Genomic DNA, 15,678 nt, shown 5'->3' with positions numbered 1-15,678 from the left:
TGTTAAATATAGCAATTGTTGCTGTGTGTATTTAGTGCCCAAATAATCATGTTCAGTTCTGTTGGGGGTGGGGGCAGAGCTAGATAAACCAGTCCAAACATATGGATTACTCAGCAAACATAGATAGCACGTTCAGCCTAAAGAAGAGTGCTTGGAGCATTGGAAAACTTGTACACTGTTTTGTGTCCTTTTGGTTGGTCCTAATAAAAGGCATTATGCGGACTGTGGTTTGTATTTTGATTTGTAATGCCACATTCTGCATACTATGCTGTTCATATTATTTGATTTTGTATTCCTAGTCCTATTATGTTTATGATATATCATATACTTCATCTTCACATTATTGCTTGCATTGTTTGATTTGGTCCTCCTAGTCCTGTTGCATTGTTCATCCAATGTCCTATACCATATAATGATGCCTCCCCTTTCTGTGCTCTTGATTCCGCCTTGAGTCTCAGTGAGAAAGCGGGCTATAAATAGGCCAAGTAAGTAAATAAAGAAAACCCACAGGCTGGGCCCAGAAAAGACATCAGTAAGCAGAATTGGACTTTCTTACTTCCCCTGTCCTGCTGTATCCCAAAATGCTGTTCCTGGGAGAGAGGTGACCTTAAGTGACAGCTTTTGTGTTTGGCCCACAACTCAGGAATAACTGCAGACTTTCTTGAAACAAGTTCAGGGAGGTGTTGAGGTCAAGAAGACACAATGTGGACAATTCCCTTTCCTTGTTAAAGCCGGATTTGGGCCTCCTTTAGACATATTGAGCTGACTCTGGACTATAGGGTGTATGAGTGTAAATAGTGGATGGGGGTAACAGTGTTTCATCTCCCTACACCCCTTTATTCTTAACCTACATAATTCTAAATCTACATAAATGTTTGATAGACACAAAGGGTGATTATCTTTCAAGTATATTATATGTACAATTGGCCCGAACATTTCCCCCCTCTTCATTATATAACTGGGCGATTATTTGATTGTAAAATGTCGTTGAAAAGCAGGATAATGTAGTCTGCTCGATTTGCTTTTGAATTTTTGATTTTTTAATTGTATGTTGGATACCCATTACTCTTTCCCCATTCCCTTTTGCATCCCTTTTATTATAAAATAAACCAATTTTTACAAAAACAAAATTTTTGTTCCATCTGTGGTTTGCATGGTTCTCCTTTTGGGGGGGGGGGGGTTAGAACATCATCGTGTATAAAGTGCTATCAAGTTGCAGCCAACATGGCAACCCCTGCAAGGGGCCTTCAAGGAAAGTGATTAAGCAGAGGTGGCTCGCCATTGTCTTCCTTGGAGATCTCCCTTCCAAGTACCTGACCCTGCTTAGCTTACGAGATCGGGCTATACCATGCCACCTTCCCTCCCAGAACATCATCAGACCCCTCTTTCAGGCTTACAAAAGAAAAAAAAGGCTCCCTCTTATTTTCAAGTGACATAAAAACATCCCTACATGTGCGCTTAAAAAATAATCCCACTTGCACAAGTCAGAAACAAGGCGAGGGACCACGTTCCTCCAGTAATAATTTATTTACACTCCTCCTCCTCCCAACATGGGAAAAGAGAAAAAGCTCCCCTCACCTCCCCCCTCCTCCAGCACTGCCTCCGTTGCCCCCTCCCTGCCCCCCAGCATCAGGCGCTCCAGACATCATCAGGAAGAGGACGATGGGAATAATGTACATCCACTGTGGTGGGGGGGGGGGGGGAGAGGAAAGAGAAAAGTTAATTGCATAAAGAGGCTCCCTTCCATGCCAAACTGTGCCCCTTTAGCCTCCCTTCTACCTGAAAGGCAATACCCTTCTGTACACCCCATTCCCACAAGCTTATCCCTTGATCTCTAGGGAGGGTAGTGTGTTTGTGTGTGTAAAGTACTGTTTTCAAGGCAAGAGACGTTCGGAGGTGGTTTGCCCTTGCCTGCTTCTGCTTGGGCTGAGGGAACTGTGACTGGCCCAAGGTCACCCAGCAGGCTTCATGTGGAGGAGTCAGGAATTGAACCTGGTTCTCCATATTGGTGTCCCCTGCTCTAATCTGCTGCGTACCATCCCTGCCCCACTCCAGCCTTTCTCCTTCCCACACTGCACACAATCCCTGTCCCCTCAGACCCCGATCACAAGACGCCCCCATCACCAGGGATTGCAACAGTTTTGCCCGAGTGACAGCCACTGGGTGAGGATTTTATCCATGAAGAAAAGACCTGCCACCAAGAAAGGGAGTTCTGGTTCTGCCATGCAGGAGTGAAAAGGGCAGGGAAACAGCCTGGAAGGATAAATCTGAGGAGAGGGTGTGCCAGGCTCAATTGCCACAATATGTGTCTTGCTTTCTCTAGGAAGGTCGGGACCCATAAATCTTGAAGCATTGTGAGGGTCTGGGTGGCTCCCACAATGCATCGCACTTCAAAACAGCCCACTGAGCTAAATCAACATGGTGGGTTGCTGTAGAGGAAAAAATGCAGCTACCCTGAGTGCTTCCCACCACAACACAGCATCCTTCTTCAAGCATGAGAGAAAAGGCTCCGTTTCTGGAGCAGGGAAGCCTTTTTTGCTTCTGGGAGGGGAAATAAGAAAGGGGGATGTCAAGCATTTCCAGAAGTGTGCAGAAGAAGTTGGAAGCAAGGTGAGGTGTGGGTGGCATTACTTAGGCTCAGGGCTGACGTCCCGGCTCCCGAGGGGCTGTTGCAGAGCTGGTCACTAGGAGAAGCACTGCCCCGCCCAGAATTAAATGCCACTGCAGGGATTGGGGAGAACAGGTATCAGAGCGGGGAGCACATCCTCCCCTCCTTTCACAGACCTAGGTGGTGACTGAAAAGCAGGGGGGAGGAGGCACAATTATCTCCGTCCACCCCCCAACCCAGACCAAGAGTCAAGCCAGCAGGCCAGCTCTGCAATTGAGATTTCTTGGGAGGGAAGGGGGAGAGGCGGGGCGGGAGAGCTGTGTTTCCCCTACGCCTCCCACTTACATATTTGGCAAAGAAGGATTTCTGTTCCTGTGGATTCTTGGCTTTCTGCGCCTGCTCTTGCTCCATGCGTTCAATAAACGCCGCCGTCTCAGGTCTGGGGAAGAAAGGCATGGTATCAGCGACCAGAGAACACGGTTCCCTCCTAGAGAGGCTGAGGCTGCTAGGTTCTTCCCAACCCCCCTGAGAGCAAGTGTGGTACAATGGTTAGATCCAGCCAGGTCATCTCACTCAGTTCCCGTCTGGGTTGTTGCCTCTCTGCCACATGGCTGTTGTCTAGGCAGGTCCCATAATTCCCAGTATAGCTTTTTGAGGGGAGCAAAAGGGGACTCCCCTCCTTCTGTTTCCACCACCAGAAAAGCCAGTTGGGTCCAAACCTAGGATCTGGAAATCCTTGGTTCAACCCCCTGCTCAGACATGAAGCTCATGTGATCTTGGCCTTTTACACTCCCTCAGCTTAGTCCTCATAAAATGGAGAAAGGAAACCCATACACACTGCTCTGAGTTCCACAATAGTAGGACAAGCTAAAAATGCTCTAGATAGATAGAAACCTAACACATGTTTTACACTAATTCTAAACTCACTTCCTTGGAAGCAAGGCCAATCAGCTTTCAAAGGGGTCTACTCTTTTCAAGAGTCCTTAGGATCACTGCCTAAACCTCTGGATTCATCCCCAAAGAACACAGATGTTCTACTTGGTAACCTTACCACCTCCCTTAGATTCTTTGCTGAGAATTTGGAAGCTCTGTTTTCCAGTCATTCCTTTCCAAGGTAAGTAGGAGATAACCAAGGGTGCCTGTTTCTAATCTCTAACCCATAAGAAGCTCATCTCCCCTTAGGGAAAAAAACACCACAGGCCTCATTCCTGAGGCACAGAGAGCTCCAGTCTTAGCATCCTACTCCACTCTTTACGCAGAAGAGTTGTTTTTATGCCCTGCTTTTCTCTACCATTAAGGAGTCTCAAAGCGGCTCACAGTTGCCTTCCCCTCTCCATAGTAGGCATCTTGTGAGGTAAGTGAGGTTGAGAGCTCTGAAAGAACTGAGACTAGCCCAAGGTCACCCAGCAGGCTGCATGTGAAGGAATGGGGAATCTAAATCTAATCTGGTTCTCCAGATTAGAGTCCACCGCTCTTAACCACAACACCACACTGGCTCTCAGCAGCCATTTTTCTATCAAATTCTCAACAACAAAAAGAGTATATTCCCTTCCCCTCCACAGCTAATTTGGAATCCCCAGTTACAAACCTAACCAGCGTGGTGTAGTGGTTAAGAGCGGTGGTTTGGAGTGGTGGAGTCTGATCTGGAGAACCGGGTTTGATTTCCCACTCCTCCACATGAGTGGTGTAGGTTAATCTGGTGAACTGGATTTGTTTCCCCACTCCTACACATGAAGCCAGCTGGGTGACCTTGGGCCAGTCACACACTCTCAGCCCCACCTACCTCACAGGTTGTCTGTTGTGGGAAGGGAAGGTGATTGTAAGCAAGTTTGATTTTCCCTTAAGTGGTAGAGGAAGTGGCATATAAAAACCAACTCTTCTTCTAACAGAACCCACCATCAGCCCCACCTGATAGCATACAGAAAACTCACACGGCTGCAGGGATGGGCTGCTGGAGAAAGACAGTGGTGTTGAACAGTTCCAAGTCCACGTCCTCCACCTCGGCCCCATGGCAGGAGCCCGGGACGGTAACGATGGAGAGGCCGATGACATTCCCAGCCACATCTGTGTGAACCGTCAGTCTGTCCGACAGATGCGACTCTACCATGGAGCACTGTGGGGGGGGGGTTAAGAGAAATCCTGCTGATGATCTTACTTTTTCTTACAAAGGAGAATGTGTGACGAGCCACAGGTCTGCCTTCCTGCAGCTCTCACCTTAGCAACGACATTGAGGTGCTCACAGCTCTTCCTTCTCCAAGGGCTGACCCCAATCTGAAACTAACAAAGGCCACCCCTTTTCCAAAGACAACATAGCATAAAAAGAGGAAGAGGGTTAGGCATGAAAGCAAGTGAAGGGAAAGGTAGGATGGTAACTCTGTTACAGCAGAAATAATTTTTACATACTTTATTATGATGCACTTTTGCATCATCTATAGCTAGCATTTTCAAAAAAGAAATTTAACAGCTCCAAATCCCTTCCACTCAACTTTCCCCCCGACAATTTTATTTAGCCATTTATATGACTTGAATGGAATGACTTATGGAAGCTATTCATGGCTAAGGCTGCTGTGCTGGAAGCTTTGCCCTGCCTTAACTTTTGGCATTCAGCATTCCCTGAAGCTTCCGTCCGTGTGCCTCTTGGAGTTTTGGCAACAGGATTCTCTCTGATTCTAAACAACATTAAGCTAAATAATTCTGTTCATTTCACTATGGTAAAAAAAAGGGCACCATCAGGTTGAAGTTCCATGCTTTTCAAACTCAACCAAGTTCAATGGGGAAGATTTAAGCAGATGCTTAATCTACCCAAATGGTTAAAATGGGAGGTTAAAGCACTTAAACTGGGCAGGATTGTGCCCAAAATGTGTCCACAGATTTCTACCCCAAAGCTAAGGGGGAAAAGACAAACAACATGTTCCCCTTCTACCATAAAAAGTTCAAGGAGTGTTACATCTTTAATCTGGGCAACAGGATGCTCTAGAAAAAAGGCAAGGTTGGTCCAGGGCAGTTTGATGAAGGGCCACAGCATAGTGGTAGAGTACGGGTGTTTCATACAAAAGGTTCCAAGTTTAATCCCTGCTATGTTCAATTAAATGTTTTCAGACACCAAGGCTTGCAAAGACCTTTCTCTGTCCAAGACCCTGCAGAGATGCTGCCAGTCTGAGCTAGACATAATATAAGGCAGCTTCCTGTGTTTGCAGGTGGTCAGAAGCCAGTTTCTTTGCTTACAAGCGAGATAGGTTTCACAGCAAGGCTTTCCCAGGAACAGCATCAGAAGACACTCACCGCCCGGACAAAGGAGGCAACATATTCAACTCCACTCTCCTCGATGCTCCCTAGGGGCCGTCGTGGAATTCGCACCCGATACAGTCCACCTTCTGTAGCAACCTCCTGAAGTTTGAAGAGGGGGAAAAAGGCACAATAGAAATGGAAATTCTTTGCCTCTTGTCCCCCACATCCATCAGCCCTCTTCCCCTCTCCCAAGAAGATGGAAAAACCATACCCAGGTCCACACCAATTGAAAACAGGAGATCAGAATACATTACCTTTGATCAGGAATAACTCATTCTGCTTCCAGGATTTAGAGTTTCAAATCATGTGAATTTTTTTAAATAACCAAAAGAAGAGGAGAGACATTTCCAAGCTTTCATCAATCAGGAGAGCTAGATGAACATTTGACTTTTTCAAAGGAGACCAACATCAGAATGCCCAATTCCACACTTCAAAGGTAAGCCTGATGTAGATATGCTCTGCCCAAATTCTCCTTCTAAGGTTTCTCAGCAAGGACCTTGTGCTGCGATATCACTGCAGCTCTCTCCATAAGCAAAGCCAAATCTCTTCTCTTGCAGGCATGCCCACTCACCCTAAGTTTATTGCGCTCCTCCTCCGTTAACTGCTTCTGGCTTAGGGAGAGACTGGAGTCGGGGGTCATGTTCCACAGAAGAGTCCCTCGCTTTTTGAATTGGATGCTGTCATCTGCAGGAGACAGAAAACCAGGAGTCTTGGATCCTGGCCTCACTCCTGGAGGATAAACCCAGCCTCCTATACACATGCTGTAGGCCCAACGATCCTCTCAGAAGTCTCAGTACCCAGCCTCCCACTCAGTCTCCACTAAAGCTGCTCTTTCCTCCAGATAAGCTAGAGAACAAATCATTGCCCCTTCCTAAAGCTCCACCCCCACCAGCATGCTGTACTGTCTACACAATCCAGCAGTCAGTGTGGCACAAGCAAAGGCTAAGCAACAGGGTTTGGTGCAAACTCTGGAGAGGATTCCAGCAAGACAGTGGGTTGGATGCAGACAGCTTTTTCACTCAATGTTGCCCAGTTCTCCTTATTACACTGGAGAAGCCGGTCTTTGCACATGCAGGTCCCACGATCCTGAGCACTGTCTTTTTTTTCCAGTCAAAGGGGCTTTTTCCTTCCCTTTTCAGATGCAGAAAAGCTGGTTGCAGCCAAACCACTGGAAGGAACATTTTTTTTAAAAGAACTTTTTAAGGCAATTTAGGGTTCATCATAAGTATTATAATAATGAAGGCTGCTATGCACACACAAACCCACACCGCTTCCTGAACACAGTGGTGTATCTGAAAAGGAATCTTTCCCCAATGATGTGCCAGCCTTATAGATCACATTCCAACTGCATTCGGATGTAATTTAAAAAATCTCAGGTTGTTCATGACAGGCATGAGCTTGATTAATTGGCAGGCTTGCATGCTTCCTTCACTCACACATACACAAGCCATCTGCACTCCACACACTTACCCAGCTCAAAAGAGTGCTCCAGTTGCAGAGTCAAACCACATGTTTCAGAGTCTCGAGACTCGCCTGTCTGAGAAGAAAGAGATAGATCATAGAGCAAGTCCACACCTTCCCAGTGCCCCAATCCTACCAGATATTCCCTGCCTGTAACTATTTAACTCAATGCACGTTTCTCACAATGCACACAGGACACAACCGGTAGTAACTGCAGCAAAGCTTCTTTGTCCAAAGTCAGCCTGTCTTATTTAGGAAGTGACTCTCACAGACGTGCTAACATGCACCAAACATGTGCATTGCCTTTGTGCATCACTGAGTAGGTCCAGATTTAATATACAAGTTTAGTGGCACTTTAAAGCCAGATTTATTATGGCATCTGTTTGAGGGGGGGACTAAAGTTCCTTCATCAGATATTACATTTACTCAAAAGGAAGACAACCTTCTTTAAAAGGTTATATACACATAAAAATGTATTATTGGACATAACTGTTATGCAAATACAAGATGACCCCCTCTTTTGTGTGTGTGACAGCATACCTGTGTGTGTGTGTGTGTGTGTTGGACCTAGTATTGCATTTGAGTAAATACTGTAACTTCTTTTTTCTCAACTGGTACATTATATGTATTCCTGAATACAGGTACAGGAGAATAAAAACTTCAAGTGGGGTCAAAACCCTATGAAATACAAGAAATAATCATATTTTTGTGCAAAGTTCATATATACAGTTATGTGGGTTTTTGGAAAAATCTGAATCAGACAATTTTCCTATTCAAATTTTTTTAAAAATAATCTAAATATTTAAATAATGTTAGCAAACGAAGGGAAATATACTATGTACATGCATTGGGGTCTGTCCATGCTTCATATCCTACATTTTACCCAGCTATCATAACTTTACGGGCACCAGGAAAGGTGATGGCGGGCACCATGGTACCTACGGACACCATGTTGGGGACCCCTGGGTTAGAGGACCCACTGGTTTGATCCAGCAGAGCCCTTCTTGTGTTTCACAGAAACAGTCAGGATATAGATGTGATGCACAACAAACTGCCACTAGGATGATGTGCGGGTCAGACTGGCAGATTAGAATCTGGGAGACCCATGTCGAATCTCCATCCAGCCACAAAGCAACTCTCAGCCAGTCACTCTTTGCCTAACCCACCTCACAGGTCTGTTGTGTTGCCAGAATAACGCAGAGCTCTTTGAAGGAAGGAGAACACTGTAACAGATTAGAGCACAACCATTCTGTGCTGTGGAACACAGGCAAGATGCTGCTGCAGTGGTCTTGTCTATGGGCTTCCTAGAGGCACCTGGTTGGCCACTGTGTGAACAGATTGCTGGGCTTGATGGGCCTTGGCCTGATCCAGCATGGCTTCTCCTATGTTCTATTCTTTGCCGGTCCGTCTCCACTTCTGTCATCATCCGCTCAACTTCACACAGGTTGCTCAGAAACCTCAACGGCAAAAGCCAGCAAGCCTCGCCGCTTGCCTTGCCAACCTGTTCCTGTGAGGTTCTTCAGCCAACCTCGGAAATCCCAAAAAGTCACTCGCTCAGGCAGGCAGGTCTAAAGCATGTAAACGTTTATTTAGGAGCCGCAGATACAGCATGAGCAATCCACAGGTTCAAAGCTGCTAATGGCAAACCAAACTACAAAGCATAGTTTTAAGCATAGCCATCCAAGGTGCAAAACCAAGCGGCCTGGGAATTAGGAGATAAACGGTGCCTGGTAGGAAGGAGGGAGTAAGCAAGCCATAATACTGAAGTTGCCTGCTAGAGACTCAAGGTCAGAGCAGGGGGGGAGGGAAGGAGCGGGGACAGCATAAACCAAGGGTGGGGAACCTTTTTCCCGCCAAGGGCCATTTGGATATTTATAACATCATTCGAGGGCCATACAAAATTATCAACTTAAAAATTAGTCGACCAAGCCCCAAGCAAGCAGCTGCCCCAGATGACCCCCCCAGCATGGGCAAGCAGGCAGGCATCCAACAGGTGGCGCACTCGCCCACCTGGTGGCACAGGATGGTCTGTTGCACCAGCCGGGCGTCAGCCCTCTTGTAGTACAGAGGAAATACGTTTCTCCATGGCTTGGGTGGGAAAGGGTTAACACAGTTTCTTGGGCTGTCCTAACAGCTCCATAGCTAATGACTCTTCTGCAAGGGGGGGGAAGGGTTATTATTCTCGGCAAAACAAACTCACATCCACCTTGAATAGAGGCTATTCCTGTCCGCGGGAGGGGGCGGATCACCAGTCTTAGATCCTTCTGAGCTAGAGATCTGCCAGGACCCACAAAGGGCCAGACCAAATGATTTCGAGGGCCTTAAACGGCCCCCGGGCCTGACGTTCCCCACCCCTGCCATAAACAGTTCATTGAAACGAAACCAAAGGATCAAACTGGAACAGAGATGGGCCTCACTTATGTCAAGAGCCTGCCTGGGCAGCCAGACTCCTGACGGCTTGAGCAGCCCAGAGAACCACAGCTTAGGCACGCATGAACAACAAACAAAGGATACACTTGAACTGATTGACATGGCCCTTGACAGTTCCTAAGCAACCACTCGACTCATGAACATTCACGCACCCAACGCATATCAGCAAGAGCGCCGCACCTAAGTTCATATCGGCCGGCCGCTTCCCCGAGAGCCTCCCACGACTCAGCGCTCTTGTATATTGAGCAGCCGCCCCACGACCTACCCGGAGGCCCGGTTCTCCCCGGCAGCTCCCGACTCCGGCGGCTTGGGCGAGCGGCGACGCGAGCAGCGAGAGGAAAACAGGGAACCACCACCGAGGGACTCTCCTGGCGGCCGCCATGTTGCCTTCCGCGGGTCACGTGACAAATGAGCCGGCGGCCGCAAGGCAACATGGGAGACGCCTGCAGACTACGAGGGGCGAAAAGGGGGCGTTGAAAAACAACAACCAATCAGCGGCGGCCTGTGGCGCGAGCTGGGAGGTAGGCCCCGCCCCTTCTGGGCGTGTGTTTTTTGGACGTCCGATGGAACCTATTGAATTACGTTGCATCACTAACAGTACCCAATACTAGAAGTAATAGTAATAATAAAAAGAAAAAAACAAGTAGTATCACTACTATTTAACAATAAATTTAACATTTAACAATAAAATTTAACAATAAAATGACTTCCCCCTTCTCCCTCTTCCATCTAAAAATAATTGCATAAACCTTTGCTAACGGAACTAATCCCAACATTATTTTAATTAACCTATTCTTACCCAACATTGTTAAAACCTAATATAAAATTAATACAAAGTATAAATAAGGGATTAGATCAAAGAGTATCCTTTAAATGGTCCCATTAAAAATTAATAATGTTAAATGAATTAATTAAATTAATAATGTTAAATAATGTTAAATTTAACAATAAAACGACTTCCCCCTCTCCCTCTACCATCTAAAAATAAATTGTATAAACTTTTGCTAACGGATTAACCTATTCTTATTCAACATTGTTAAATCAAAACCTAATATAAAATTAATACAAAGTATAAATAAGGGATTAGATCAAAGAGTATCCTTTAAATGGTCCCATTAAAAATAATGTTAAATGAATTCATTAAATTAATAATATTAAGTAATGTTAAATTTAACAATAAAATGACTTCCCCCTCTCCCTCTTCCATCTAAAAATAAATTGCATAAACTTTTGCTAACGGAACTAATCCCAACATTATTTTAATTAACCTATTCTTACCCAACATTGTTAAAACCTAATATAAAATTAATACAGTATAAATAAGGGATTAGATCAAAGAGTATCCTTTAAATGGTCCCATTAAAAATTAATAATGTTAAATGAATTAATTAAATTAATAATGTTAAATAATGTTAAATTTAACAATAAAATGACTTCCCCCTCTCCCTCTTCCATCTAAAAATAAATTGTATAAACTTTTGCTGATTAACCTATTCTTATTCAACATTGTTAAATCAAAACCTAATGTAAAATTAATACAAAGTATAAATAAGGGATTAGATCAAAGAGTATCCTTTAAATGGTCCCATTAAAAATTAATAATGTTAAATGAAGAAAATAAAAAAATTATTTTAAAAAAAGAATTACATTGCATCACGTGCTCTGGTGCGGCGTGAAACTGGGAACCGAAGCAGCCGGCGTGCATGGGAGGTTTTGCTTTGGTTCTATCATAAGTATTATAATAAAGGTAAAGGTCCCCTGTGCAAGCACTGAGACATTCCTGACCCATGGGGTGACGTCACATCCCGACGTTTCCTAGGCAGACTGTTTACTGGGTGGTTTGCCAGTGCCTTCCCCAGTCATCTTCCCTTTACCCCCAGTAAGCTGGGTACTCATTTAACCGACCTTGGAAGGCTAGAAGGCTGATTCAACCTTGAGCTGGCTACTTGAAACCAACTTTGGTCGGGATGGAATTCAGGCCGTGAGCAGAGCTTGGACTGCAGTACTGCAGCTTAATACTCTGTGTCATGGGGCTCATTTATGCCCCATGCATAAATGGCCATTAATAAGTCCCCATGCAGAGTTCTGAGAATTCAGATGGGGGGAAATGTGCATCTAGAGAGCGGCAAATCCAAGGCAAAATTTCCCATGCATAATGTTGACCCTTCGCTGCAGATGGGGCGGCTTGAAGAAAAAGACTGCCCAGTCTGCAGATTTGTAGGGACAACATCCCTATGCAGCTGGAGGTAAATGTTGAAAACGTAGGAAATGTGCTGTAGTAGGGATGGGAGGGAAAAATAACTATCCTGCCATTCATCCCAAAAGCTCAAGGTGACACATATTCTCGGTATTCACAATGTATTCTGTGAGTGAGGCTTGGAGTGTGTGACTGGTTGTGTTCAAAGCTAGTCCAAGCTGCAAAAGGCAAGGTCTCCACAAGCAGAATAATGGGGCGTACTAAAACCAAGAACAGCAATTGCCCCATAGACCATACATGATTGCCAATAGAGAATGCATGATTTAGTACGTCCCCAGAATAATGTGATGCTCCTTTAGAGCAAAAGCCTGAGGGCCTGAGCTAAGGGTTAATGAAAATAATGAGAGAAGCTGTCTGAAGTAGATGAAAGGAGCTGTGGATTCATGGACTTCTGATGCTGTTGTGGGAGACAAGAGATAAGAAGTGTATCCAGTCTCCCTCGCGCCATGCTCTAAGCATCAGTGGATTAATTAGTTTGCTGAGGATGTAGTTGCTTTGGCCAAGACCAGAGTATAGAGGTGTTGCTTCATTAGCACAATAAATTGCCCACCCGAAAGGCTGAATCGCCGCCATTTTTTGATCATGGGTTGTATGAAAGCCTGAGATGTGGGCTTAACATTACTTTGTATGTCTAAGGTGGGAAGACAATGATGTGAAGAGAACATGGTGTTTGTAATGGCCATTTATCAGCAATGCTGCTTCTATGACCTCATCTTGGCCATCTGGGCATGGAGTAGGGGGTCACTGGGTGTGTGTGGGGGGGGAGGTAGTTGTGAATTTCCTGCATTGTAGACTAGATGACCCTGGTGGTCCCTTCCAATTCTATGATTCTTCTGGGCAATCCCCCACATAGAGCCAGCCTTTTCATTCAATCTTATCTAATTCTCCACCTTACTACAGCCCCCATCCCAGATGGCTTTTGTGCAGGCAGGCTCCATGATCACCATCCTATCCTCTTCTGGTGGTCAAAGGGACCTATTAAAGTCTGGAAATGGCTGTTACGCCATTAGCTGAACCAGACAAGTCATGTACGCCTCGTAACAACAGCCACCAGAAGTTAACCAATTCCAGAACAGTAGGGTTGCCAGGGGCCTCTTTGTCATCAGCGGGAGATTTTTGGGGCAGAGCTTGAGGAGGGCGGGGTTTGGGGAGGGGAGGGACTTCAATGCCATAGAGTCCAATTGTCAAAGTGGCCATTTTCTCCAGGTGAAATGATCTCTATCGGCTGGAGATCAGTTGTAATAGCAGATCTCCAGCTAGTACCTGGCAGTTGGCAACTCTAGAACAGACCCCACCTTTTTTTCACCAGCATACAAAAAGCTGGTCGGATCCAACACATAGATTGATAGAGTTGGAAGGGGCCATACAGGCCATCTAGTCGAACCCCCTACTCAATGCAGGATTAGCCTAGAGCATCCCTGACTCACTGGTATTTACCGCTGGTACTGCTGAATGAATGTTGTCTTGCAAATCTACATAATCTCATATGAGGACCAATGCAAGAATGAACTGGGCCAGAGGGTGAATTCACAGGGTCTTTCAATATTGAAGAAAATTAGGCTTTGTTACCTAAAATATGGCATTAAAACACTGAATTAACTATTCTGCTTCTGAGATTAAATAAGTGTTTTTTTGATACTGACAAAACCAGAATTTTTTTCTACAGAACTTATTTGACTCTGTGAATCCCCCCATTTTCCTCCCTTCATCATTTGTGATTGAAATACATTTCTCCAGTGATATTGAGCTTGATTTTCCCAAATAAATAAATGTCTCAATAAAGATACATGCAGTATATTTCCAGTGCTGCTCACACAAATCTGCATTTTTAATATTATTATAACACTTCCATGATTGTATTGGTATTACACAGTACAGTTAACAATTTAAAAAGCCATCTTCCCAACTAATGCTGCTTACAAGACAATTAAGTTTGGATGACGCTGCTTAAAAACCATATTACTTTTAGAAAAAGCAACATAAGATGTATTTTCCATGACAGCTACAGGCAGTTTCACTTGGATCTAAGAATACATTGTACGTTGCTGCATCCTTTTCTAAATATCTCAGTGCTCTAATCCAAAGAGTTATAACAAGGTGGGAAACCACCCTGAAGCAAGGGAGAGTGGCAAGGTGGATGAATAATGCAGCGTTCAACATAATAGACAGCTATTGGGTTGGATCCAGCCAGCTTTTTAGCTCCACCTCGACCAGTTTTCCTTATTATAACCCCCATCCCACATGGTTTTTGTCCATGCAGGTCCTTTGAGTCCCCAGTACTTGGGTTGCCAACCTTCAGGTGGGTCCTGGAGAACCTCCCTAAATTAAAACAGCTTTTTAAACAATAGAGATCAGTTCCCCTGGAGAAAATGACTGCTTTGGAGGGTAGAATGTATGCAGTCATACCCCACTGATGTCCCCTTCCCCAAACCCTGCCCTCCCCACACTCCACCCCCAGATCTCTAGTAATTTCCCAACCTGGAGTTGGCAACCCTATTCCCCACATAGCCTTTTGAGAGTGGTCCAGCCAAAAATGCTAGTTAGATCCAACTTATCATGAATACCATGAAGCTGAAAGGTTTTCTATGGAACCTCAGTCTGAGGGAGGCTTGAGGGAGTGATTTGGAGCAGGGCAGTGATGCATCAGGAAAGGGCTGTATTCCCTTTCCTTCAGCACCTTCTCTTCTCCAAATCGCTCCTCCTGAAGCGGCTTTTCTTTAGGAGAAATAGACATCAGGCTTTTGCTACGGGCGTTTGTGTGCAATATGGGATAGAAAGTAGGCCCCAGGAACAGTAGCTTTGTGAGACATCTGTAAGATCTCTGCCTTCCTCACTGGAGAGCAATTCCCGGAATATTTTGACAGTTAAATAGGGATGAGAGGCTTTTCACATGCTTGAGTTGTGTGCGAGAAATATACCTGTATTTCAAATTGGTTGTGTCCGCACATCGTGACCGCACTTCTGTGGCGAGGATAGTGCAATTTTTCCACCTGGACTCACACTTTGAATTTTACACCTGGAACTTAAATACCTTAGACAAAGTTGATGGTGTTTCAAGGAGGATGTGCGTTGTGATTTCTTCCCCTGTATTCATTTTGCAGTCCTTTAAATTTTTCTTTTTTTTTACCTTTCCAGTACTAAAATTTACTGAAAACCGTTGTTAAGCTCAAGACCTTTGGACAAAGGAGCTAGTAAATAAATGGAATGGAATTCCCCTGAAGGCCGTCCATATATTTTGTTTTAACAGAAGGAACTATTAGGTTAGTTCTTACAACAAGGGCTTGCCATATTGAAAAGCTTGGTTGAGTATAGTCTTTGTGTGCTGAATGTTCCACTTGTCCTGTGGTAGAAAGCACATTTAGTACAGACATTTTAAGGGGGGGAGAATGCAGCCAAAAGGGGGGGGGGAACAGTATGGCTGTCCTCCCACCTCCACAACAAGGCTGTTACTCTGTGTCCTGCATAGGGAGGGATATGATCTAATACTATTGCAGCTGAAGAGAACTTGGTGGGCGTAGCTCACAGACAACACCAGACCAAGAAACTGGGATGCCCACGGAGGAAAATTCAAATTCAATCTCTCTTCTACTGATTAACATGAGGCACAATCTGGAGCAGTACAATTCCTGTTCAT

The 15,678-nt window shown here is 45.0% G+C and overlaps 1 protein-coding gene across 1 annotated transcript; it reads right to left on the bottom strand.

Annotated features, from left to right (window-relative positions):
* Positions 1-1,526: 1,526 nt before the first annotated feature.
* EMC10 (ER membrane protein complex subunit 10) lies at positions 1,527-11,492 on the bottom strand. The gene is made up of 8 exons (XM_056864622.1): positions 11,435-11,492; positions 10,053-10,174; positions 7,367-7,433; positions 6,468-6,580; positions 5,891-5,995; positions 4,540-4,721; positions 2,954-3,047; positions 1,527-1,682 (listed from the first exon to the last, which is right to left on the bottom strand). Exons 1-8 carry the CDS (start codon positions 11,490-11,492, stop codon positions 1,575-1,577), a joined length of 849 nt encoding a protein of 282 aa, XP_056720600.1. The 3' UTR covers positions 1,527-1,574.
* Between the last annotated feature and the right edge of the window lie 4,186 nt (positions 11,493-15,678).

This window comes from Euleptes europaea, chromosome 18, assembly GCF_029931775.1.
Source record: "Euleptes europaea isolate rEulEur1 chromosome 18, rEulEur1.hap1, whole genome shotgun sequence".
Lineage (NCBI taxonomy): Eukaryota > Metazoa > Chordata > Lepidosauria > Squamata > Sphaerodactylidae > Euleptes > Euleptes europaea.
Note: the sequence above shows the minus strand (reverse complement) of the source record. Positions and strands in the feature narration are given on the sequence as shown.